The sequence below is a fragment of the Oncorhynchus mykiss genome, chromosome 24 (genome assembly GCF_057628025.1).
Source record: "Oncorhynchus mykiss isolate SJ-2025 chromosome 24, ASM5762802v1, whole genome shotgun sequence".
Taxonomy (NCBI): Eukaryota; Metazoa; Chordata; class Actinopteri; order Salmoniformes; family Salmonidae; genus Oncorhynchus; species Oncorhynchus mykiss.
The window spans coordinates 38816361-38828599 of NC_143045.1; the positions used below are offsets into that span (position 1 = coordinate 38816361).

General features: G+C 46.9%; 1 protein-coding gene across 1 annotated transcript; it reads left to right on the plus strand.

Moving 5' to 3' along the window:
• Positions 1–6817: 6817 nt before the first annotated feature.
• On the plus strand, positions 6818–11262 carry olfcu1 (olfactory receptor C family, u1). Its single transcript, XM_036961828.2, has 9 exons — positions 6818–7158; positions 7760–8075; positions 8140–8226; positions 8518–8784; positions 8943–9419; positions 9646–9873; positions 10012–10135; positions 10248–10723; positions 10828–11262. The coding sequence occupies exons 1-9, from the start codon at positions 6818–6820 to the stop codon at positions 11254–11256; spliced, it is 2745 nt and encodes a 914-aa protein (XP_036817723.2). The 3' UTR covers positions 11257–11262.
• Positions 11263–12239: the final 977 nt, after the last annotated feature.

Sequence of the window (12239 nt, forward strand, 5' to 3'; positions counted from 1 at the left end):
TGACCAGGCAAGGAGGGCATTAATTAAAACCTCTCTAGGGTATGTGGGACGTGTCCCACCTGGCCATCATCCAGTGAGATTGCAGAGAGCCAAATTCAAATACAGAAATACTCATAGAAATTCAGAAAAGATACAACCTATTTTACATAGGTTTAAAGATGAACTTCTTGTGAATCCAACCCCGGTGTCAGATTTCAAAAATGCTTTATGGCGAAAGCATACCTTACGATTATTTGAGAACATCGCCCAGCAGACAAATCATTACAAACAGTAACCAGCCAAGTAGAAGAGTTACACAAGTCAGAAATAGAGATCAAATTAAACTCTTACCTTTGATGATCTTCATATGCTTGCACTCAGAAGACATTCATTTATTCAATAAATGTTCCTTTTGTTCAATAAGTCTCTTTATATCCAAACATCTCTGTTTTGTTTGCAAGTTTTATTCAGTAATCCACAGGCTCAAATGCAGTCACAACAGGCAGACAAAAAAATCAAAATTGTATCCGTAAAATTCATAGAAACATGTCAAACAGTGTTTATATTCAATCCTCAGGTTGTTTTTAGCCTAAATAATAGATAATATTTCAACCGGACAATAACGTAGTCAATATAAAAGGTAAACAAGATATGCACTCTCGGTCGCACGCATGAAAAAGCTCTGTGACAATGCAGGGTCCACTCATTCAGACTGCTCTTACTCCCTAATTTTTCAGAATACAAGCCTGAAACAATTTCTAAAGACTGTTGACACCTAGTGGAAGGAATAGAAACTGCAATTTGCGTCCTGAGTCAATGGATACTGTAATGGCATTGAATAGAAAACTACAAAACCAAAAAAAATCCTACTTCCTGAATGGATTCTTCTAAGGTTTCGCCTGCCAAATCAGTTCTGTTATACTCACAGACACTATTCTAACAGTTTTGGAAACGTTTCCAAAACTGTTAGAATAGTGTCTGTGAGTATAACACAGAGTGTTTTCTATCCAAATCTACAAATTATATTGCATATCATATCTTCTGGGCCCGAGTAGCAGGCAGTTTACTTTGGGCATGTTTTTCATCCAAAATTCCAAATGCTGCCCACTACCCTAGAGAAGTTCATCAGAGAGGCAACAAAGAGATCAAAGATAACCCCGAAGGAGCTGCAAAGCTCCACAGTGGAGATTGGAGTATCTGTCCATAGGACCAATTTAAGCCGTTCACCACAGAGCTGGGCTTTATGGAAGAGTGGCCAGAAAAAGCCATTGCTTAAAGACAAAAAAAAGCAAACAAGTTTGGTGTTCGCCAAAAGGCATGTGGGAAACTCCCCAAACATATGGAAGAAGGTACACTGGTCAGATGAGATTAAAATTGAGCTGTTTGGCCATCAAGGAAAACGCTATGTCTGGCGCAAACCCAACATCTCTCAATCACTCTGAGAAAACCATCCCCACAGTGAAGCATGGTGGTGGCAGCATCATGCTGTTGGAATGTTTTTCATCGGCAGGGACTGGGAAACTGGTCAGAATTGAAGGAATGATGGATGGCGCTAAATACAGGGAAATTCTTGAGGGAAACCTGTTTCAGCCTTCCAGCAGGACAATGACCATAAGCATACTGCTAAAGCAACACTCGAGTGGTTTAAGGGGAAACATGTAAGGAAATTCTTGAGGGAAACCTGTTTCAGTCTTCCAGAGATTTGAGACTGGGACGGAGGTTCACCTTCCAGCAGGACAATGACCCGAAGCATACTGCTAAAGCAACACGCAGATGGTTTAAACATTTAAATATCTTGGAATTGTCACATCTGCTCCTGCTATGCCCTCTGGTGTTCATCCGGTGTCTTCTTGACCTGCAGGTACTCCCTCTGTACACTCTCTCTCTCCCTCTCCCTCTCTGTGTGATTGTGTGGTTGGAGACAGTTGTGTTGGAGTCAGAGCAGATCCCTACCAGCTGCAACTCGTTCCATAATCAAGACCTCTACAAATACTCAGTCCTGACACTTCCACTCTGCCAGATCGTAACTCTGCTAATTACCGCTCTGTCTCTGGCTCCTGTCTCCTGTTCCACATCTCACCATCCAACTACCTTGATCTGGATTTTACTCACCACCACTACCTTGGATTCCCCTCAGGACCTGTTTACCCTGTTCTACTCAGCCAACTCCAACCTCAGTCTCCACATCTGGTTTTTTTGCAACTCATCCGAGCTTCCCCGGATCTGCACTCCATATCTCCCTGTGTATCAATAAATATTTTGGTTATTTCATCCCTGTTTCCTCATCTGAGTCTGCTCTTGGGTTCCCCTGTGTCGCTCCGCATAACAGGAATGGCCTAGTCAAAGCCCAGACCTCAATCCAATTGAGAATCTGTGGAATGACTTAAAGATTGCTGTACACCAGCGGAACCCATCTAACTTGAAGGAGCTGGAGCAGTTTTGCGTTGAAGAATGAGTAAAAGTCCCAGTGGCTAGATGTGCCAAACTAATAGAGACATACCCCAAGAGACTTGCAGCTCTAATTACTGCAAAAGGTGGCCCTACAAAGTATTGACTTTGGGGGAGTGAATAGTTATGCACCCTCAAGTTTTCAGTTTTTTTGTCTTATTTCTTGTTTGTTTCACAATAAAACATATTTTGCATCATCAAAGTGGTAGGCATATTGTGTAAATGAAATGATACAAACCCCACCAAAAAAATCAATTTCAATTCCAGGTTGTAAGGCAACAAAACAAAAATGCCAAGGGGGGTGAATACTTTCGCAAGCCACTGTATATGTCTGTGTGTGTGTGTGTGTGTGTGTGTGTGTGTGTGTGTGTGTGTGTGTGTGTGTGTGTGTGTGTGTGTGTGTGTGTGTGTGTGTGTGTGTGTGTGTGTGTGTGTGTGTGTGTGTGTGTGTGTGTGTGTGTGTGTGTGTATGAATATATCCCACCACTGAAATGTCCTCTCTGCAGTAAGCCATGCAGGGCCATGCATGGGAGCAGGTAGACCTCGTTGCAGAACCACCCCATTCTAACAATGTATTTCACCACTTCATTCCGTCCACCAGAGGGAGCAGGTAGGCCTCGTTGCAGAACCACCCCATTCTAACGATGTATTTCACCACTTCATTCCGTCCACCAGAGGGAGCAGGTAGGCCTCGTTGGACAACCACCCCATTCTAGCGATGTATTTCACCACTTCATTCCGTCCACCAGAGGGAGCAGGTAGACCTCGTTGCAGACCCACCCCATTCTAACAATGTATTTCACCACTTCATTCCGTCCACCAGAGGGAGCAGGTAGGCCTCGTTGCAGAACCACCCCATTCTAACGATGTATTTCACCACTTCATTCCGTCCACCAGAGGGAGCAAGTAGGCCTCGTTGCAGACCCACCCCATTCTAACAATGTATTTCACCACTTCATTCCGTCCACCAGAGGGAGCAGGTAGGCCTCGTTGCAGAACCACCCCATTCTAACGATGTATTTCACCACTTCATTCCGTCCACCAGAGGGAGGAGGTAGGCCTCGTTGCAGAACCACCCCATTCTAACGATGTATTTCACCACTTCATTCCGTCCACCAGAGGGAGCAGGTAGGCCTCGTTGCAGACCCACCCCATTCTAACGATGTATTTCACCACTTCATTCCGTCCACCAGAGGGAGCAGGTAGGCCTCGTTGCAGAACCACCCCATTCTAACGATGTATTTCACCACTTCATTCCGTCCACCAGAGGGAGGAGGTAGGCCTCGTTGCAGAACCACCCCATTCTAACGATGTATTTCACCACTTCATTCCGTCCACCAGAGGGAGCAGGTAGGCCTCGTTGCAGACCCACCCCATTCTAACGATGTATTTCACCACTTCATTACGTCCACCAGAGGGAGCAGGTAGGCCTCGTTGCAGACCCACCCCATTCTAACGATGTATTTCACCACTTCATTCCGTCCACCAGAGGGAGCAGGTAGGCCTCGTTGCAGACCCACCCCATTCTAACGATGTATTTCACCACTTCATTCCGTCCACCAGAGGGAGCAGGTAGGCCTCGTTGCAGACCCACCCCATTCTAACGATGTATTTCACCACTTCATTCCGTCCACCAGAGGGAGCAGGTAGGCCTCGTTGCAGACCAACCCCATTCTAACGATGTATTTCACCACTTCATTCCGTCCACCAGAGGGAGCAGGTAGGCCTCGTTGCAGACCCACCCCATTCTAACGATGTATTTCACCACTTCATTCCGTCCACCAGAGGGAGCAGGTAGGCCTCGTTGCAGACCCACCCCAGTCTAACGATGTATTTCACCACTTCATTCCGTCCACCAGAGGGAGCAGGTAGGCCTCGTTGCAGAACCACCCCATTCTAACGATGTATTTCACCACTTCATTCCGTCCACCGGAGGGAGCAGGTAGGCCTCGTTGCAGACCCACCCCATTCTAACGATGTATTTCACCACTTCATTCCGTCCACCAGAGGGAGCAGGTAGGCCTCGTTGCAGAACCACCCCATTCTAACGATGTATTTCACCACTTCATTACGTCCACCAGAGGGAGCAGGTAGACCTCGTTGCAGACCCACCCCATTCTAACAATGTATTTCACCACTTCATTCCGTCCACCAGAGGGAGCAGGTAGGCCTCGTTGGACAACCACCATCATCAGAGCAGAGGACTGCTTGATCTCAACCCACAATCCTATGCAGCTCTTTGGAGTGGTTGTATATATATATATATATATCTAGACACTTATGGCTGTCCTTCGTCTCTACCTCTCTCAGTTCAATTCAATTCAAAGGGCTTTATATGGGAAACATTGCCAAAGCAAGATGAATATACAATAAACAAAAGTGAAATAAAATAAGAAAATGAACAGTAAACATTACACTCACAAAAGTTTCAAAGGAATAGAGACATTTCAAATGTTATATTATGTATTTATACAGTTTTTTAACCATGTGTAAATAGTTAAAGTACAAAAGGGAAAATAAATAAATATAAATATGGGTTGTATTTACAACGGTGTTTGTTCTTCACTGGTTGCCCTTTTCTTGTGGCAACAGGTCACAAATTTGCTGCTATGACGGCACACAGTATTTGGTATTTCACTTACTAGATATGGGAGTTTATCAATATGTGATTTGTTTTCAAATTATATGTGTATCTGTGTAATCTGAGGGAAATATGTGTCTCTAACATGGTCATACATTTCACAGGAGGTTAGGAAGTGCAGCTCAGTTTCCACCTCATTTAGTGGGCAGTGAGCACATAGCCTGTCTTCTCTTTAAAGCCAGGTCTGCCTACGGTGGCCTTTCTCAATAGCAAAGCAATGCTCACTGAGTCTGTACATAGTCAAAGCTTTCCTTAAGTTTGGGTCAGTCACAGTGGTCAGGTATTCTGCCACTGTGTACTCTCTGTTTAGGGCCAAAAAGCATTCTAGTTTGCTCAGCTTTTTTGTTAATTCTTTCCAATGTGTCAAGTAATTATCTTTTTGTTTTCTCATGATTTGGTTGGGTCTAATTGTGTTGCTGTTCTGGGGCCTTTCTCTCTCTCTCTTTCTCTCTCTCTCTCTCTCTCTCTCTCTCGCTCTACCTCTGTTTTATAGTGGTCTCTGTGAAACTGTAGGTTAACGTACATGTTTGACATGTGGCAGGGGTGGCAAGGGGTGGTATGGGAGGGATGGCAAGGGGTCAGAGGTTGCAGGTTGGTGATGAGACATGAGAGTGTCAGAGACATAAATATTGAAGACCTCCAGACTATTTCACCCTGTGTCCTGTAGGTGTCAGTCACAGTTGTTTTTCTCCCTCTCCCTCTTTCTGTCCCTCTTACTGTACCTCTCCCTCTTCCTCTCCCTCTCACTGTCCGTCTTCCTCTCCCTCTCACTGTACTTGTCCCTCTTCATCTTCCTCTCCCTCTTACTGTCCCTCTTCCTCTCCCTGTCCCTCTCCTTGTCCCTCTCCCTCTTCCTCTTCCTGTCCCTGTCCCTCTATCTCTTCCTCTCCCTCTTCCTGTCCCTGTCCCTCTATCTCTTCCTCTCACTGTCCCTCTCCCTCTCACTCTCCATCCTATATCTGCACCTGCAGGGAACATATCTGGGCACAAAGCCTCACACATCTCAATTGAGCTTCTCTGTGGACACACACACACACACACACACACACACACAGAAACACACGCATGTGTGTGCTCACCCCCATGTGTGTTTTTGTTCCACTGATTATCCAGTCTCTCTGATATCGAGTGGAAGCAATGCTGCTGAATGCCCTTTCCCCTGACAGCACTCAGTCTGTCTACTCTGTCTGCCTTTCACAACACGGACTCTCTGCAACTCTCCCTCTCCATCTCACTACAGAGAGATTACTTTCATTTCATTGTACAATGTACATTTACGGAATGTAGAAATAGTAAAAACTGCAGAGTGTTAAATGATATGAATGTGAATCGGTATCTTCTCACCTCTTTGTTTAGTGGTCTCCATGCAGTCTGATATTACACGACTAGGTACTTTCCTGCAGTTCAGCATTTTGTGTCATGACAATGAGGGCTTCTATTGGAGTGTGATAGTCATCAAGCACTGCTCTTTGGTTCTGTGTGTGTCCCACTGATTGGCCTCGCCTGCTGTCAATCATCTGATTTAACCAGTGAAGCAGATGTGATTACCTTCACAAGGCGGGTCGTCTACCTATCTGACACACATCACAGGGAGCCCTCCTCTCTAACATAAACTATATATAGTGTCACTCTCTCACCCACTCTCAGTCTACATGCCAGCCAGGTAAGTTGTCCTTGGCTTTATCCACATTGCGGTAACAGTCTTTTGGGATATCCCAGTTTGCATCATCTGTTCCATCTCCCATCGGCATGGAGCAACAGTGGACACTGCGGCGGGCACCTCCACAGACACCTAGCAGGATATGTATCTTCTGGGTCCTGACACTGCGCCAGGCAGCCAACAGAACACATCTGTGGGTTCTGCTCAGCCTCCTGGTGCTCTACCCCACCTCTCTGGCTACAGCTGGTGGGTCCGCATCCAGTGTTGGGGCTGGTCTGGGGCTAGGGTGTGTGAGTCTGGGTGACAGTGAGCTGCCTGAGCTGCAGTCTGAGGGGGACGTAGTGATAGGTGGTCTGTTCCCTCTCCACTACCTGGCCCTAGAGCCAGAGCACAGCTACAGGACAAAGCCCCAACACACACAGTGCAACGGGTGAGTGAAGCAATGGTTCTCCTTGGAATAGTAGAGGATTGTTACGGCGGGATGTTCTCCTGTTGAGAACGTTTTTTATCTAGCCGAGAGGACGGAATTAATATATTTTCAAACAGCCTTCCTGCTGTTCTTAACCTTTCTCATTCTGTCTCCCTCTCTGTCGCCCTCTCATTCTACCTCTCCGTCTCTCTCTCTGTATCTCTCTGTATCTCTCTCTGCCTCTCTCTCTGTCTCCCTCTCTCTCTCTCTCTTTCTGACTCGCTCTCTGCCTCACTCTCTGCCTCGCTCTCTGCCCCTCTCTCTGTCTCCCTCTCATTCTACCTCTCCGTCTCTCTCTCTGTATCTCTCTGTATCTCTCTGTATCTCTCTCTCTCTCTCTCTCTCTCTGCCTCCCTCTCTGTCGCCCTCTCCCTGTCTGTCTCTTTCTGTCTCTCTCTGCCTCCCTCTGCCTCCCTCTCTGCCCCTCTCATTCTACCTCTCCGTCTCTCTCTCTGTATCTCTCTGTATCTCTCTCTCTCTCTCTCTCTCTCTCTGCCTCCCTCTCTGTCGCCCTCTCCCTGTCTGTCTCTCTCTGTCTCTCTCTGCCTGCCTCTCTGTGTAGTTTTGACCACAGAGCCTTCCGTTGGATGATGACCATGGTGTTTACGGTGGATGAGATTAACCGTAACTCAACCTTACTGCCAGGTGTGAGGCTAGGCTACAGAATCTTGGACAGCTGTGACCACGTCCACACCAGCCTGAGAGGGGCTCTCTCCGTGGTGACTGGGAAGAGGACTGAGGAGCACATAGAGAAGGGGGTGGAGGAGAGGATGCCTGGGTGCCTCGCTGGAGCCCCTGTACCTGCTGTTGTCGGTCTAGCCTCCTCCACCCCTACAGGGGCTGTGGCTCACACCCTAGGCCCCTTCAATATCCCACTGGTGAGAGAGAGACAGAGACAGAGATAGATAGTTTAAGATATATAATGTATTGTTCTCCCCACAGGTGAGCTACTTTGCAACCTGTACCTGTCTGACAGATAAACTCTCCTACCCCTCGTTCCTGCGGACTGTGCCCAGTGACCTGTTCCAGGTGTGAAGGACGATGAGAAAGTTTTTGACATAAGTAGTGCAAAAGCAATGTGTTAAGTGGACTTTTATGTCTTCATGTATTGCTCAGTTTACTAAACTCCAGTTAAATAATCACATCCTTATAATGCAAACTGCTAAAGAAAAAATATCAAATTTAATTACGGTGCCAGATTACAATGAGGTTTATGGTAAATGTTTCTCTCAAAACATTGCTTTTGCTACTCTGATAATGTCCCACCATAATTTCTCTTCTGCCATGCTCTCTGTCTAATCCTTCTTTATCTCATCCTAGGTTCGGGGTTTAGTCCAGTTGGTGAGCCACTTCGGCTGGCGCTGGGTTGGCATCTTGGGCACCTCCGATGACTACAGTCGCTATGGCATCCAGGCCTTTACCCAGCAGCTGAAGGACCAGGGAGGCTGCCTGGCGTTCCACCTTACCATCCCCAATTCGCCCTCCCCAGCTGGGCTACGTGCCATGGCCGACACCCTGCAGAGCTCCAGGGCTCGCGTGGTGGTAGCCTTCGCTACAGAGGGTCAGCTGCTGGAGTTTCTCTCTGAGGTGAGTTCTCCTCTTTAAAATATTCTGTCAGGTATTTACTTCATTTGGATTAATTTATCTTCCTTTCTTCTAGTTTTATTGTGCTAAATAAAATGATCTAGAAACTCTCTGAGAACGTGGATAAGCAACGTACCAACGGTATAATTCCTCGTCCTCAGCTGGCAGCGAGAAACATTACAGGGTTCCAGTGGGTTGCCAGTGAGGCCTGGGTTACGGCCAGCCTGCTCACCTCCCCTCAGTTCCACCCACTGCTACAGGGCACCCTGGGCTTCTCCTTCCCAGGAGTCAGTATCCCTGGCCTGGGCGACTTCCTGCTGAAGGTCAGGCCCTCGCAGACACCGGGGTCTGAGTTCATCAATATGTTCTGGGAGGAACTGTTTGGCTGCAAGTTGGATTTTGGGGCGGACAGCAGCTCAAAGAGTTCTGGGCTGACTGCTATGTGTACTGGTTCAGAAGACCTGAGGGACACAGAGAGCAGCTACTCTGACGTGTCTCGGGTCAGGATCTCCTATAACGTGTATAAGGCAGTGTATGCTATAGCCCACGCACTACACCAGCTGCTACAGTGTGACTCTACTGGACACGGACAAGCTCAGGAGAAGTGTAACACCAGCACATATTTTACACCCAGACAGGTAGGGTGTGTGTGTGTGTGTGTGTGTGTGTGTGTGTGTGTGTGTGTGTGTGTGTGTGTGTGTGTGTGTGTGTGTGTGTGTGTGTGTGTGTGTGTGTGTGTGAGAGAGAGAGAGAGTAAGTAAGTATGATTATTTATTAATATATTTCCAGTAATATTTAATAATCCTTCTACGTGACATGTTTTTAAGACATTATCTCCTCCCCTCACCCTCTGGTTTCCTCCAGCTCTTACACCACCTGAAGAGGGTGAATTTCACCAATCAGTTTGGGGAGAAGGTGCATTTTGATGCAAACGGGGAGCCAGTTCCCCTCTATGACATTATTAACTGGCAGAAGGTCAGCAGTGGAGATATCAAGTTCCAGAAGGTGGGAAGCTATGACGGCTCTGCCCCCCTCAGCCAACAATTGCAGATTGACGAGAGCGCCATCGTGTGGATAGGAGGGCAATCACAGGTGGGTTGTACTGGAAGCTGAGGTGTGGAATGGAGTAGATTCAATTTAAGCAAAAATCAGAGTGTTCTCCCCTATGCAGTATTTAAGAGGCACAGTGGAAGACCTATGTGTGTGACTGTGCCCTGTATCTCTCCCCAGGTGCCAGTGTCTCTGTGCAGTGCCCCCTGCCCTCCAGGCAGCAGACAGGCCCGTCGTCCAGGAGAGCCTCCCTGCTGCTTCGACTGCCTGCCCTGTGCAGCTGGGGCGATCAGCAACCAGACAGGTACACACACGGTGACACAACGCACCACGATTTGAAAGTAGTGCTCTTATTTCTACAGTGTATATACTTTCATGTTGACCAATGTGTGTGCGCATTGTGTCCTCCCATGCAGGTTCTGTAGACTGCACTAGATGTCCTGAGTTCTACTGGTCAGACAGAGACAGGGTGAAGTGCGTCGCTGGGATAGAAGACTTCCTGTCCTTCTATGACACCATGGGAATCATCCTGGTGTCACTCTCCCTGCTGGGTGTTGTCTCGACAACCACCGTCACAGCCATCTTCCACCGTTTCCGGGCCACGCCTGTTGTCAAGGCCAACAACTCAGAGCTGAGCTTCCTGCTTCTTCTGTCACTCAAGCTTTGCTTCTTGTGCTCGCTGCTGTTCATTGGGCGTCCCTCTGCGTGGTCGTGTGGGTTACGCCAGGCAGCATTTGGGGTTAGCTTCGTGCTCTGCCTCTCCTGCCTCCTGGTCAAGACCATAGTAGTGCTGCTGGCCTTCAGGGCCACTGTACCAGGCTCCAGTGCTCTGATGAAACTGTTCGGACCTTCCCAGCAGAGGACACTGATTCTCTGCTCCACCGCACCTCAGGTAGAACCGTTGAACTCATTAAACAGTAGTCCTACTAAATCATCTTTTGATGTTTGTCATGTTGGTCAGCCACATGATACTTGTTGTTCCACTCCTTCCCCTAGGTGTGTCTCTGTGCTGGCTGGCTCTCCATGGCTCCTTCCATCCCGTTCAGGAACTCTTCGTACCAGGGTCTGACTGGCATGGTAGTGCTGGAGTGTAAGGAGCCCTGGCCCCCAGGGTTCTATTTGGTGCTGGGCTACATCGGCTTGCTGGCCTCTCTCTGTCTCCTCTTAGCCTTCCTGGGACGCAAACTCCCTGACACCTTCAACGAGGCCAAGCTCATCACCTTCAGCATGCTGATCTTCTGTGCTGTATGGATCTCCTTCGTCCCTGCCTACGTCAGCTCTCCTGGGAAGTACACAGTAGCTGTGGAGATATTTGCCATCTTAGCCTCTAGTTTTGGACTGCTGCTGTGCATCTTTGCCCCTAAATGTTACATCATCTTACTGAGACCAGAGAGGAACACTAAGAAAACACTAAGAAAGGGATGACAGGGAAACAACAGGAAAACCAGAAATTATCAAAGTTGAGATTTAAAGTTATTACATACAGTACCAGTCAGATGTTTGGACACACCTTCTCATTCTACATTGTAGAATAATAGTGAAGACATCAAAACTATGAAATAACACATATGGAATCACGTAGTAACCAAAAACGTGTTAAACAAATAGAAATATATTTTACATTTGAGATTCTTCAAAGTAGCCACCCTTTTTCTTGATGACAACGTGGCACACACTGGAATTCTCTCAACCAGCTTCATGAGGTAGTCACCTGGAATGCATTTCAATTAACAATTGTGCCTTGTTAAAAGTTCATTTGTGGAATTAATTTTCAGCAAAGGAACAACTACTTAAGGACACCAATAATAAAAAGAGACTTGCTTTGGCCAAGAAATACGAGCAATTGACATTAGACCGGTGGAAATATGTCCTTTGGTCTGATGAGTCCAAATTTGAGATTTTTGGTTCCAACTGTCTTTGTGAGATGCAGAGTAAGTGAATGGATGATCTCCACATCTATGGTTACCACCATGAAGCATGGAGGAGGAGGTGTGATGATGTGGGGGTGCTTTGCTGGTGACACTGTCTGTGATTTTTTTTAAATTCAAGGCACACTTAACCAGCATGACTACCACAGCATCTGCAGCAATACACCATCCCATCTGGTTTGCGCTTAGTGGGACCATCATTCGTTTTTCAACAGGACAATGACCCAACACAGCTCAAGCAGCCAACAAGTGCTCAGCATATTTGGGAACTACTTCAAGACTGTAGGAAAAGCATTCCAGGTGAAGCTAGATGAGAGAATGCCAAGAGTGTGCAAAGCTGTCATCAAGGCAAGCTACTTTGAAGAATCTAAAATATAGATTATTTTTGGATTTGTTTAATTAACACTTTTTTGATTACTACATGAATCCATATGTGTTATTTCATAGATTTGATGTTATTATTATTATTCTACAGTGTAG

Bases quoted from the DNA above. Each gene is read 5' to 3' on its own strand.
- olfcu1 (XM_036961828.2), top strand. From the start codon at position 6,818: ATGGAGCAACAGTGGACACTGCGGCGGGCACCTCCACAGACACCTAGC. The intron at 7,159-7,759 runs GTGAGTGAAGCA...CTCTCTGTGTAG, and splicing joins CAACACACACAGTGCAACGG to TTTTGACCACAGAGCCTTCC. The intron at 9,420-9,645 runs GTAGGGTGTGTG...GGTTTCCTCCAG, and splicing joins CATATTTTACACCCAGACAG to CTCTTACACCACCTGAAGAG.